This window comes from Micropterus dolomieu, linkage group LG05 (genome assembly GCF_021292245.1).
Source record: "Micropterus dolomieu isolate WLL.071019.BEF.003 ecotype Adirondacks linkage group LG05, ASM2129224v1, whole genome shotgun sequence".
Classification (NCBI taxonomy): domain Eukaryota; kingdom Metazoa; phylum Chordata; class Actinopteri; order Centrarchiformes; family Centrarchidae; genus Micropterus; species Micropterus dolomieu.
In genome coordinates, this window is record NC_060154.1 from 25,357,907 (window position 1) to 25,371,506 (window position 13,600).

Consider the following 13,600-nt stretch of genomic DNA (forward strand, 5'->3'; position numbering starts at 1 on the left):
AAAAGTTAGAGAGTCTGTGTGATTTGGCCAGAGCAGTGTTACGCTTTTCACAAGCAAGGGAATGAGAAGAAGAAAGACGGATGCACTGGGGAATGGGTTAAAATCTGGGAAAAAGGGAGAAAATAATGGAGAGAATGATAAGAGAATATTTAGTCCTAGTCAAAGTAATTTTAAAAAAAGAGGTGTTTGGCTGTATTCATGGCTGGGGCTTGTCTCGTTGCCCCTCCTGGTAGTGTTTTTAGCTGAGCTGTGGGCTTAAGGCTCTGGGAATGTTTGTGCAGTAGAAACCCCGGGTGATGTTATTTGTATTGTTCTATTTCAGCCTATGTGTCAAAACAGTGTCAGCAGACCAGGACCGTGTTTTGTTTTCACACACACACACACACACACACACACACACACACACACACACACACAAAGAGAAATGCACCAATCGCTCGGTCTATACTCTGACCCCAACTCCTAACTCTCCCTCTGCCCCGTTTTTGTTTACATGTATTGGTTGTTGCTCCTTTCATGAAATGCGGATCAAATTAATTGCCATAAAGAGATCCCGGTAAACCCCCACTGATAGTGTTATAACAGATGGAATTCATGCGTGGCAGTGGGTGTCAGCATGCAGACATGGAGTCTGCAGAAGGATTGCTGTATGTCTGTGCTCTCTTTGATTCTAGCCTGCATGTTGTGTCCGTCCCTCCGCATGACACTTACGCAGTAAACACATGCATAACACATATACCTTCTGTTGCCTGTATGTCTGCTTGTGCGTGTGTGCGTGCGTGCTAGTCCGACTGTGTTATTCGTGTTTTGGTGGGGGCAATCGTGGTTTCATACAAGGTGCGTTAGCGGTGGCACGATGGTATGTATATGTGACAGAGGACTGCTGTGTGTGCAGAATGCCACCCCGTCTCAGGTCTTGGGTTACTCACAGTGGGAGCATTTTCTTCACGGCCCACCGCTCTGATACACTGAGGGAGCAAGTCACTGTGTTAAAATACTATTTTTAATCTTACAGCAAATGCTTTCTCTCTGAGCATTTGTGAGGAAAACTTTCGATAAGGTTCAGGGCTCATCTGTGATAAGCCAAACAATTTTAAATTACAGAAGAAAGTGAATTGTTATTATCTCCTCTACACTTTTATTTTGAAAGTTTCCTCCCCCTGCTGCAACTACAGCTTGCTTTGACTCCTATTTCGATTTTTTTGTGTGTGAAAAGGAGTTTCCAGTTAAAAACACATGAGAGAATATGCCTGTAACTGTTTATTACGCTGTCTACCCAATAATGTCCTGAGTTTATTGTGCACAGGCATTTATAAATTTGTGTGTGTGTGTACTACATGTCCTTTTGTAATCCTTTTTGCATGTCTGTTGACATACCTCTCCTGTGAGCCAGACTAAATAATCGTGTTGATCATATTGACTAGTAAATAGAAGTCTGACTCAAAACATAAGTAATTTAGCACACTCACACTACCGCCCCTGCACCGATAAGATCTCTCAGTGGAGGTCTTACTATGTTTAGTTCCCATCATCCCAAACTTCATTCCCATTTTCCCTCTCCCCATATTTTCACTTGTCGTTTTTTCTTCTTGTTTGTCCTTATTTTATTTTTTTTTTTTGGGTGTGTTTGTTTATGAAATGTTAGTTACACTGTTCCGGTACTTTCTTATTTTGAGCATAATTCATAATCACATCCACCCAGGTGTGTGTATGCATTTGAAGGGAAATGAAGGGAGATTACTTGTTTTCCATTTCCTGTGTCTGTAATGAGTGCTCTATAAATGTTTAGGGAAGAGCAGCCGTATGTAGGCGTGTTTGTCAGTGTCTATGATAGAGATGCGCACAGGTTGGCGGGACAGTCCTGATTATGATGTAGACCGTATTTACACAAAAACACACACACAAATACTCTCACGTCCACATCTAAATACACAGCAACCCCCGCTAAGGCTCCCCTTTTGCTTTAAAACAGATGTGCACATTAGCTCTTTTTCATTTACCCATAAATACAGTTACTTCTTTGACCTCGGTGTTAATGCGGGGCTCAGAAAAGATGCCCTGCCTCTCCCCCCATATGTAGCGCACTCACCGATGCACACATAGCCCTCCTCCTTTGAGAGACAGAGAGCGAACCAGCTGTAGCTCAGAGTAATGACTCACATCACAGCACGCTAGTCAGTGACACAGCTCTCGGGCTATTCATGATGAATTCCATGTTTTATTCAAACTTCACCGCAGAAACCCATGACAGAGCTCTGCATCCACTACAGCAGCCTATGGTGATACCCTGCCAGGTTAGGAATGACGGCATGGGTAGAGCTGAGGTCAACGATGCAGAATACAGCCGTGATCCACCTAACATACAATAATAATAGTTTAGTAACACTTCAGCTCCAGCCCATTTCTTGTCTATTGAAGACTTCTCCAAGATAGAGGGATGGAGTTTTGGAGGGAAAGAGACAAGCAGACGCGGTGCAATCCGTGCAGGCTGTGATCAAGCGTTCCTGGGCTCGGTGTGGTGCAACAGTGCCCCCTAATGTTTGAAAGTCTCCACAAGCCTCGGAACTGAATTGAACAACAGCATCACTCATACTTCATCTCCCTCTTATGCAAACATGCTCATATAAACTTAAAAATGTGTTTACCTTCACAAAACTCAACCGCAACAGAAAATGATCACAATAAGTTGCTACTACACATTTACAAATTTGCAATCAGCCTTTTCCCACCCAAACACTTATTTTGAAATAGCCTCCTTTTTGTGCTGGTTAAACTTATTCACCCCCCACCATCACCACCATCACCACCACCACCACCTCTGTGCCCTCCTCTCTTTGTGAGACTGAAACTGGAATCAGATGGGCTGCTTTCATATTTCACATTACATGTTTCTTCATAAAAATAAAAAAATGAAATAAAAAAAAATACAAGAGAAAAAAAGCGATCCCTTCTCGTCCGCATCATGTTTCTTATTGGCTGCAGTGGAAAATGAAACTGAGCAACTGCAAAATGTCAAAGCCAGTTGTTTTGCTTTGAATCCCATCGGATAAATTGTAGTTTCATTCTGCCTCGTCTAGAAACCGTCTGTTTACCTCAGGATGTTTTTCTCCCTGCTGGAGCCTCCTGAGTCAATTAGTAGTGGATGTAATGTACTGTCCTTGGCAGTATCGGGGTGTGTGTGTGTGTGTGTGTGTGTCTACTCATGAATGCGTATGGTTCAGTTTCTCGCAGTGTGAGAAAAGTGCAGGAGGTTTAACATGGCCCTGGGGTTTGTGGCTGCCGAGCAACTCTCATCTGGTGAATTACGCCATAATCTGTTGCAGCCTATGTGGCAAAAATAAAGCCTCATTAATTCCCTTATGTTTCCAAACACTTAGAGTGTACCGCCTCAATACACTTTTTTGTTTTACATTGAAAGCTGTGTGTGATTGCTATCTCACTCCTTTTTCCTTCTGGTGCCAAAGGAACTGCAGATCTTGCCCTGAGTGTGATAAGCAGGCAGGGTGTCGTGTGCCGGGCAGACACAGTCCAGCCGCAGTGACCAGCATGTGGCTGACTGGCGGCATGCGGGGACTGTGTGTTTGTGTCTGTGATTGGGTCCCACGTCTCCTCTAAATTATAGCCCTCAAGCTCTGAGCCAAGCCAACCTTTGACACACAGAGCAGAAGAGAAAAAAATGTGTATAAAAGACAGAGAGATGCATTTGGAGAAAGTGGCTTAAATGGGATGAAAAGTGGAAGGGAGAAGGACTGATGTAAAACCTTTTTGAGAGCTTTTGCCTGTATTGACAGGGAGGCATCATCCCTCCTCCTGCGAGCTGACCTTCAGCTGTGTCTTTAACAGTCCAGCGTGCTGGTCTGCGACCAGGCAACAAAAAAGACCCACCTCACACTCTGTGTGGTAATTCAGGCCTCATTTAAAGCAAAAGATTTACGTCTCGTGTTCCCACAAACATGCATCAGGCATCAAGCTGATGGAGCCAGACCAGGGGTCACCTTATACCTTTTAAGAGCTTTTTCCATCCACGGTGCCATCTATCACTCTATCTGTTACTTTACTGCAATCTGTCTAATCAATCAGTCAAATGGTCTGATCTTTAGCAATTTATTATGTTCTCTTTGTATTTTCTCTTAACTTGCCTAAGCTGAGACATGCAAGAGTTAACAGACTGATGGACAAGCCACAGGGTATTGGTCAGGCTGTAGAGTACATTCCATAATTTAATGATTTGTTGTAAAGACAATCCTGGTCAGTTTACCTACTTCAGTGTCAAAAAAATGCTGAAATTAACTGTTTTGGAGCTGCAAGTTTGATGAACAATTTCAGTCAGCACTTACCTCACTGACAAATACATTGTAATTTCTGTGACTGCTTCATAATAAGCCACTCTGTGTTTCGCCATGTGAATGCTTTTTAATGTGAAGCAGGCACAGTAGATAATGTTTGGATTGCAGTAGCAGTAACACAGAGGCTCATCATCAGAAATGGCTATCTCTGCCACTAATAATAAAAAAAATAATATAAAATGAGGTAATAACAGAATATAAATGCATTTAAAGATTATTGCAGAAAAAATCTGAAGAATTAAAGCTTAGAACACACCACATGATTTGAAAGAGGGCAGGTAACCACTGACATTTGGCAGTTGTTGTATTTGAAATCTCTCACCTCATATTTGAGCGTCAAAAAAGTCACAGCTGTCACAGCTGTCACAGCAAAAATGATATTAACAATATGAAATTCAAAATAACGTTGCACAAAGTTGAGTGTTTTGATGAATTGCAAATCTTCCCCTGTTTAGTATAAGATCCTTTGTGCGGACTTGCTCTTCTTTGTGTTTAGATTCACGTTTCCGTTGTCCTTGTTAAAGACCTGATCGGCTGTGCACACCTTTCACACAAGACAGAATCATGGTTGTAAAAAGAGAGCCAGAGATAAACTTCATGTTTCCATTCCCGCTCAACTTAAGGCAAATTTCCGTCTTTTGATAAACAGAAATTTTCCGGTGAACTCGTTCTCGGATTCATCATTGTCACCACCACAGGTTACAATGAGCATATGTCCCTGCTGAGATGCTTTATGTGTGCGTGCGCGCTGGCAGGCTCAGATCAGGCACACTCATCCACAAAATGTCTTGTCGGAGCATTTGTGAGTTTGCTCTGAGTTTTGAGGCTGTTTACATGTTGAAAATCCTGCCAGTGTCTCTGAGAGTGAAGACATACTTGTTTTTTTTCCCAGCTGTTCTACTACATATCAATAGCAAGCTTGCTGTACATAATTTTGAGTCAGAGTTTAGTCAAGATTTATGTATTTTGTTTTTAGAAGGTTTGCTTGTATCCCTTCCAGCTGTGCGTGTTGTTATTTGTGAATGCAAATTGGATGTGATTACACATTTGCAAATGAGGCACATGTGTGCTTTTCCAAAAGAATGCAAATCAGTTTTTTTTTTCTAGTTGCTATGGTAATGATCAACTGTCTGACAACCATGTAAGGTGACTCCTGTCCAGGGTGTTTTTGGTTGACTAGAACAACTGACCTATAGCCAACTTTGTTCATGCTCCCTCAAGGACCCCCACCTCCAATGCCTGCCCCTCCCCCTGCCCTCGGGCCCAGAAAAAAGGTTCATTGTGCAGGCAGGGAGCAAGGCAAGCAAGGCCTGGTTCTGTTTAGCGCGCTGTGCTGCATCTGAAACGCTCACCTTCCTCCAGGGTTTGCATCTGGAGCTGGTTTCCTGTTAAGGCTGCTCTGGGTAGGGGCGGAGTTTGGCCCTTCTCAGTGATTGGGTGAGATTGAGCCTTTATGGACCCCAAGATGGTTGGAACTGCCAAACCGTAATCTGTCAGTCACTGGGATAGCTATTCAAACCAGTGCATAATGCAAGAGAGAGCTCATGATTGGTGCACGTGATTGGCTCATGATTGGCGTAAGCGTAAATGCTTCAGTCATATACCAATAATCCAGCTGCAAATTTAGCATCAGCCAATCTGCTGAGCCTATTCAGAGAACAAAGAGCTGTTCTATATTTTTATTCAACGTCAGTTTTTCTTTGGGAAATGTGTCATGATAAGAAATTCTCAAGTAATTTAAAGTAATGGCTTTATTTGAGTAATTGCAAGCGCTAAAATTAGTATTGTTTTGACAGAGCAATGCCATCGTTACTCTATAATTGTTTGTAATAGTCACATTAGACCATGGCAGCAGGACCAGCGCTGTAATGGTGTGTAATAATAACGTTAGCTTCCTGCTATTACTGCAGTAATTCTGTAGATCAGGCCATGATCACTGCCCCTGCATCTGCACAGTGGACCTTAAACGCCACATGAATTTAGCAGCATTCTTTTAGAGTCTGTCACTGAGAGTATTTTTGTTGGCTTTCCTGAGGAAGATGTCACATAGATTTTGGAAAGATAGATACCAGACATTCTGGTAGAAAGATATCCTTGAAAAGTTAGCTAAAATAAAACTGAAAGAATTTTTTGAACAGGCTCTTTTTTTAAGCATTTCATTATTGATGCTTTAACTTTTTAAACCTGTAAAAAATATTTAAATGTTTTAGCTGGTCTAGATGGCACAAAGTCTAGCCACTCAATTCTGTTGGCCCTGTCTTTTGTAAATGCTTAAATTGCAAAGTAAGCTACTTCAACGGTAAAATGAATCAAGTGAAATAAAACACTTAATATCTGAGTGCAGTACTCTGATTGTGTTACCCTTGGAAAGCATACTGTATTCTACTTCATTCTGTTCCCAGAGGTGTACAGTACACTACCTTTCCAGTGAGCCTGTGTGCCAGCGCTGTGAGTCGGGCCTTGTTGAGTTTAGCTTCAGTGCTGGAAAGAGCTTTAGTCAGTCTTCCCACTCAGCTTCACTCAGTTCAATCTAAGTTCTGTACCAAAGACCTCCATTTCCTGCTCTGGCGCCATGGCATGCAGCTGACAGCAGCATTTATAGATCTTCTGAAGGGACCCAGTTACAGCGCATGCTTTCTCTTGCCCGTAAAAACATACACACAGACTACACAGTTAACATATGGTTAAGCATAGTAGCCTATAAAATGTTGATTTCATGTATTGTAACTTGTGTTGCAAGTTCATTCAAGAAATACATTTGTGGAATGAATTCCAATCTTTTCTTTTGTCTACAAATTAAATTTTCAAACTTCGGATTCAGTTTTCCTAATTTTTCTGCAGTTTCATGAGACACTCTGCCAGGATTAAAGAAGACCAAAGTGATTAAGTGAAGCTATATAAAAATAAAATTGACTCTTCTATTGACAAAAAAAATGTGAACAGCCTTATTAGCTTACAGCTGTTGGCTATGTGGCCAGTGGTCCCCCCACCCCAAAGGGTCCATAGATAAATCTGAGGGCTCATGAGACAGCCCTTTTTATAGAAAAAAAAAAAGGGATATATATCTAACAAGCCTCTTCTAAACACTCAAATATCATGATAATTATAAATTATTACAGGCATGTTTCTGCTTTTAATCAATCAATACTTGTATCCACAGTAGCAGCAAGATAAAACTGCATAAGGATAACTTTGATCAAATCAACAATCTTTTCACTATCTGGCAGCTACACTGACCAACCTGTCAAACAGTAGTTAAGACCACATGTTAAAGAACAATACACAAAAATAATTGGATGCCTACAACTGAGAACATATACTGTTACTGTGTGCTCAGAGCCCCAGGAGGCAACACTCGTTCAGGTTTTAGAGAAGTACTTCTTGACAAATGATGTGAAGGCCCAGAGTCCCTCCAGAGCTCCTCTTTCAGCTCCTCCTCACTCCGCTGACCCATACTGAGAGCTTCTGATACCAAAGTAAGATGCCAGCAGGGTATAAGGCCAGATCTGGTTAAAATGAAAATATAATTTGATGACTGTGGCACGCTTCTTTGAGAGCCCTGAGGATCATATCAATGTCCTCCTGGACATGTACTGACAGATGTGTAGGCGATCAATACTTCTAAAGTGAGAGATGAAAGAGAAAGTGCTTAGCAGTTTGCAATTCAACAAGAAACCGTTAATGTCCTCTGCCTTTTTCTCCTCACTGCCGGCCACCAGGCAAGGGAAAGATCCCAAACATTGTTTGGCAGTTAGAATGAGTGCAACTCTGAGAGGTATTTGATTTCACAATGTTTAAGAAGAAAAATGTGTGCTGAGATTGTTTTTGAATGGTCCAGAGGGGCGAGTGGTTGGCTGGGGTCTGAGGCAGGGAGGAGTATTTGGAGTGAACAGACTTAACAGGAGAGCGTGTTCCAAGATACCTTGGATGTGACTGATGCAGATGTCACCTTCAGCTGTGTCTGTTCATGCAGCAATGACTGTAACTGTGATGTTAAGTTTAAGTTCATACTTATCATAAAGGAAATCCCTAACATCAACAGAGTCACTGATTTAGACCTTGCATTGTGAACAGTCTCCACGAGGGACAAAGTCTCCTCAGCCACTACTTCATGGGGGACAGTTAGTCAGTTCTGTGGCTTTGGCTCTCTGTCTTGCATCTGATTATATTGCATCTTTGGCTCAGGGCAGAGTTCTTCTGGGTCAGACACAAGATCCCCCCAGTGGGCCCACCACAAGGTCCAAAGCCCCTCGTTCTCAGAGCCTGTTTGTCTTGGTGAGAGGAACACAAAGCTCTGCACAGAGGAATCCCTCGTTAAAATGAAATATATCCACCGGGGCATTTGTAGCTCTATCCGACACAAACATACTGTCCTCTGTCAACAATCATTCTCTTTATACTACCATCTGAAGCGTAATTCCTCTTGTAATATCTCAGTATCTTCTTTTCTTCCCTGCTTTATTTTTCCCCTCTGTGAAGCATTTCCCAGTTTCAGCTCTATTTTTCATAAAATTTTCATGCTGTTCATCGGACAGATTAGCTCCACACCCTTGTTTTATGTGTCTATGAGCTCAGCCTTGTTGTGAGACTGGCTAGTGTTCTGTAAACGGCCCGGTGAGCTACAGCAACTGTTGTGAGGGACTATTCAGACCTGCTCAGACAGGCTCACAAAAACAGGTCACTGCACCTAAACATTGCCCCAAATGGGGTGTGTGTGTGTGTGTGTGTGTGTGTGTGTGTGTGTGTGTGCGCGCGCGCGCAAGTGTGAGTGCGAGTGTGAGTTTGTGAGAGCGTGTGTGTGTGTAATAGAGAAAGGGGGAGGAAAGAGGGAAAACAGTTCAGTGCCCATGCAAATCCAACAAGAGAATGAAACAAAACTAAGCGTTACCTCAACTACTCACAGAGCTGTAAAATTAGCGAATGGAACGATGACCTCACTCACTCTGTGCTCTTCATTTAAACACTTACAATATTTTTACAGCAGACATAACGGCACCAACTAATAAGAATGCAGACTAATGAAAAGGCAGTATCAAATGATGTAAGTACTCTTTGCATCACAGTGCAGTGTACTCAACAGGGGGGCGCAGCTAATTAATCAATTAATCAACATGTATATTTTTACACTTAAGTTTTTATACGGACTAGACAAACAAGATAAAACGTGTGTATTAACGGTCTCCCCGTTTCCAGTCTTTACATACATTCATACATACATACTGTTGAGCCACCACAAGCCTCCAGAACAGCCTCAGTGCTCCTTGCTGAGCCCTTATTTAATCAGCTAATGCCATTGAGGTCAAGATCTCCTGAGTAGTGCAGAAACAAAAAAAAATAACAAACATAGCCAGACATAACAGAAGGACATGTAGCATCAGAGACAGTCACTCTAAATAGATTTGAAAATTAAAGTTTATATTATATAATTTGGTCTTATGGTGATGATGGTGTAGAGCACTGTCTTACACGTTGGTACACAGGTGTGAACCGAGGTTGAGAGGTTTGGTAAGCCTACTTCTTTCTAACTCCACACTCCCAGAACGCCCCCAGCTGACAATATCTCAAGTAACATCACTTTGACATCAGACTTTGCGCAGTTCCCTCTTGAGCCACAAAGGGCTTTATACAACAATATTTAGCAGTACTCCCCTAGACCTGTAAGCAGACTTTGATGTGTGAAATCAGTGGAGTTTCCTCTTAATCAAAATCCCTATATGGCCCTTGGTCTTTTTGTGCTAGGTGCTGTAAAAATGTATCATATGCCACCTTTACATGTCTCTAGAAGGGTCAAAAATCTTCTGACTAACTGCCTGTTTGCCATGTATGTCTGTGTGTTGTGTGCGGGTGTCACAGGCTCTAGGAGACTCTGACTTCCCATCTGTGCTGAGGCAGCTGCTGCCCTTGATGAAGCCCCGTGGCGGCGAGGACAGCGCGGCCTTGGGGTCGAGGTCCAAGGAGGATGAATGCGGGCCCGATGAGCTGATTCTCCTGCTGGTTTACCTGTACTCCCTGGCTGATGAGGCACAGTCCGCAGACCATGATACCGAGGAGGAGGAGCTGGAGAAGCTGGAGAGGGAGCTGATAGGAGTGCTTACCCTGGTCATCACCCAAGAGACCAAACTCAGCCCCTTGCTCCAAAAACTCACCGGTGAGAGAGCGTTAACGTGATCACAATTTCACGATTACTTCCAGGTTGCCAAATTTGCTGATGGTCTAAGGCCACATTCACACTACTACGATGAGAGAAAGTGGAGTAGGAGAGTGGGAACAGCTGATTGTTTATTTCCTCAGTCTGCCTCCAGTGCTGTTAATGGGAGTTTTTTTTTCTTCACACCCCATCCCTCTCGTTCTATCCTTGCGTCACTCTCATTTCATACATACACACACACCTACGCACACACTTTCTGGCTAGTTTGACAAGCAGCTACACAAATAATCGAGTGTGGGAATGTCCGAATGTTGTGTATGTGGATAAGTGTGAGAGAGAAATAGTGTGAGAGAGAAAGGTCCCTTCACTTTTACATCTACATCTCCTTTGCAATGGCAGTACATTTACCTGTACAGCATCCAGAGATAGGAATACTTTTTATTTGTTGTACAAACTTGCTATTAGGCACCAGTGTCTGTGTTTGTACTGGTTTCTTTGGTTCCTCTGTGCAGCTCTAGAGTATTTGCTGGTTTAGCAGAGCTGGTAACTGTGTGGTAGAGCAGATCAAGGCCAGCCCTTAAGATGAATTAACCGTCTACCTCCACACCACAGTCAGTACCTCCCAGAGTAATAGCGTCTTTAACCTTGAGCCTGTACACACACGGTCTCCTCCCCTGCCACATAGTTCATAATTAGAGCTACTTTTAGTTTTAGCCCACTCTGTACCTTAGCACACACCCTGTCACTGCTGTTGGGGTTTTCATCTCATATCGCACATAAGCTCATATAGTATATATAGGGTTGGTAAATTTATGAAAAGCACCAATAAAGATTGTTGATCCCTCTTGCTCTTTTTCACTCTTTTCCTTCTCACACTCTGTCTCTCTCTCTTCCTGTTCCACTTGGCTAAGTGCAGCTTGGAATTGAGGGGCCTCTTGGCAGGCACCAGCTCAGAGATGTGGCTCATGTTAAAAACCTGACTCTCTGTTATAAACACTTCATTGGAAATTACCCTGTCATAGCGTGCCAGGTGTGTTTTAGACAGAAAAAGCTATGTGTGTGTGTGTGTGTGTGTGTGTGTGTGTGTGTGCGCACATGCGCACGTCTTGCCCATTCAGAGGAATTCAGCAGTCTGCTTTTAGATTTGTGCGTTTGCATGCACATGCACGAGTGTCTGTATGAGAGTTTATACGGCAGTCGATGAAGTGCTTGGCTGGGGTAACAAGAGGCGGGAGGTCGTCTCTCTCTCCGCATGCAGAGCAAAACACAGATTGTGACATTCTCCCCAATTAAAGGACTCAAATGGAAACCAGACGGTGAATGAAACCTGGTCGCCATGAGAACAATGTTTTTATAAATTCTTCTATTTTGTTCCCCTTGGCTACAGTGCACGCTCAAACAGGGTGCAGAAACACAAGAACAACATACATAGAGAAGAAATAAGTTTAGGACAGTTCGCAGGACAGGCTAATGCAACACACCCCGACCCCACTAACTACCTCCTTCTGAGAACTTAATTAAAAAGCATCTTCAGGAAATGGTGTTCCTCAGGCAACTGTACACTGTGGTTTTGTTGTCTATTCCATGTTTCCTGTCAGCCAAGCCTACCATGTCTCTGACACTGAGCTCCAAGCCCATTGGTTCCTACTAAAGATGTAAATCTTTAAAAATAGGTGATGAATGCATACATTTATTTTTAAAACAGCAGTGCACTGTAGTTTTTAGAAAAAAATACTCAAACATAAGTAAATGGTGTATTGGACTATTTTCAGCGGCAGATTTGGCGCGCTACTGAGGATTTAGGGCAGCAGAACAGTGTACATTGAATTGACTCAAAATAAACTGCAGTGCCCAGGTTCGTGGTAATAAAGTGCTGCTTACTCATCTCTCTAGTAAAGGCAGGAATCTGTGTGTCTGTTTGTATTGCGATTATGTCGAGAACCGTTCATCTAATCGACTTCACATGTGGCGGCCGTGTTGCTGGGGGGGTGGGGCGGTGTTGAAATGGAGTTATCTTCATCAGACAGGTGGAGGTGTAAGAGTGTAATGAAGTTCTAAGGAAGCGCTGAATATCTAGGAGGATCTCCGCCACTGTCGTGTTGTTTCAGTGTTATTCATGCTGTAGGTGAAACTAGTGTGAGACACATTTTATAGCAGCACTGCACTGCATCTAAAAAGTGCAGGGGGCCGTCCCATCAGCCCCTCTGAACAGGAACTGTGCAAGTTTGTTTAATGTGTAGTTTTTGGACAACAATGAAGTTATATAGAATGTCTATATCAGACTATATAGACAATACTCGTTAGTATGCCCAATTCATTGCTTGTTTTGATCTTTTCATGGGATTCATAGACAAAAAGTAAAATATAGAATATCCCAGACTTCTCACCACTGTGCTTGATTTTGCACTTCACCCCAGAGAGTGTACAGTAGAGCAGCATAAACAGACTCCTCAAAATGTCCTAATATAAAGTGTTAACTCAAGTTTGGGGTTTTCAAGAAGTCTTACTACATCTGTATGTTTGCATTTGTGTGCACAATGCAACTTTCCCATCACTGTGTGCATGGGAGATGAACCTACTACGCAGCATACCATGTCTGCATTGTTGTCGTAAGGCATGGCTTTGATTAAAGGTTTGAACTGTATTTATCCAAGAAAATGGCTCCGCTTATTGCAGTCTGGGAAATGAGGTCTTAAACCTAACGCTCCACAGCCAACACCACATGTGGTAAGAGCTGGATTGGTCATGTGCAAAGCTGCGAATGGAGAACAAAAAGTGCGATTGGATAAGGAACCCGCTGCGCTCCTGAAACTGGGAGTCTGATTGGCTGCTGCCAAACAGTCTGTGGTGTACATGGGTGGTGTGTGTGATGTGTGCAGGTTGTAAATAGCTCCAAGCAGTTACTGTTAATCCCTTGTTCAGTTGTGGCAAAAACAACATTGATGGTGGTGAGAGAGCAAAAATGAGTGTTCCTCAGACTTCTTTATAGATTTGTTTCCTGTCCTTAATCTTGTTTTTCTCTGGTGCAGAATCAAATTTTTTCGGCTTTTCTCAGCATTAGGGTACAGTGGGCAGAGAAAGAGAGCAAGCCAACCCAAATGTTCCT

The 13,600-nt window shown here is 42.8% G+C and overlaps 2 protein-coding genes across 2 annotated transcripts in view; both read left to right on the forward strand.

The window, feature by feature from the left end:
* Window positions 1-13,600, forward strand: part of LOC123971410 (cytoplasmic FMR1-interacting protein 1 homolog) — a 1,205,200-nt gene that overhangs the window by 144,864 nt on the left and 1,046,736 nt on the right. The window lies entirely within an intron of this gene.
* Window positions 1-13,600, forward strand: part of scfd2 (sec1 family domain containing 2) — a 128,204-nt gene that overhangs the window by 28,993 nt on the left and 85,611 nt on the right. The window contains exon 5 of the mRNA XM_046050249.1: window positions 10,200-10,494. Coding sequence (XP_045906205.1) covers window positions 10,200-10,494 — 295 coding nt within the window. The remainder of the gene's footprint in view (window positions 1-10,199; window positions 10,495-13,600) is intronic.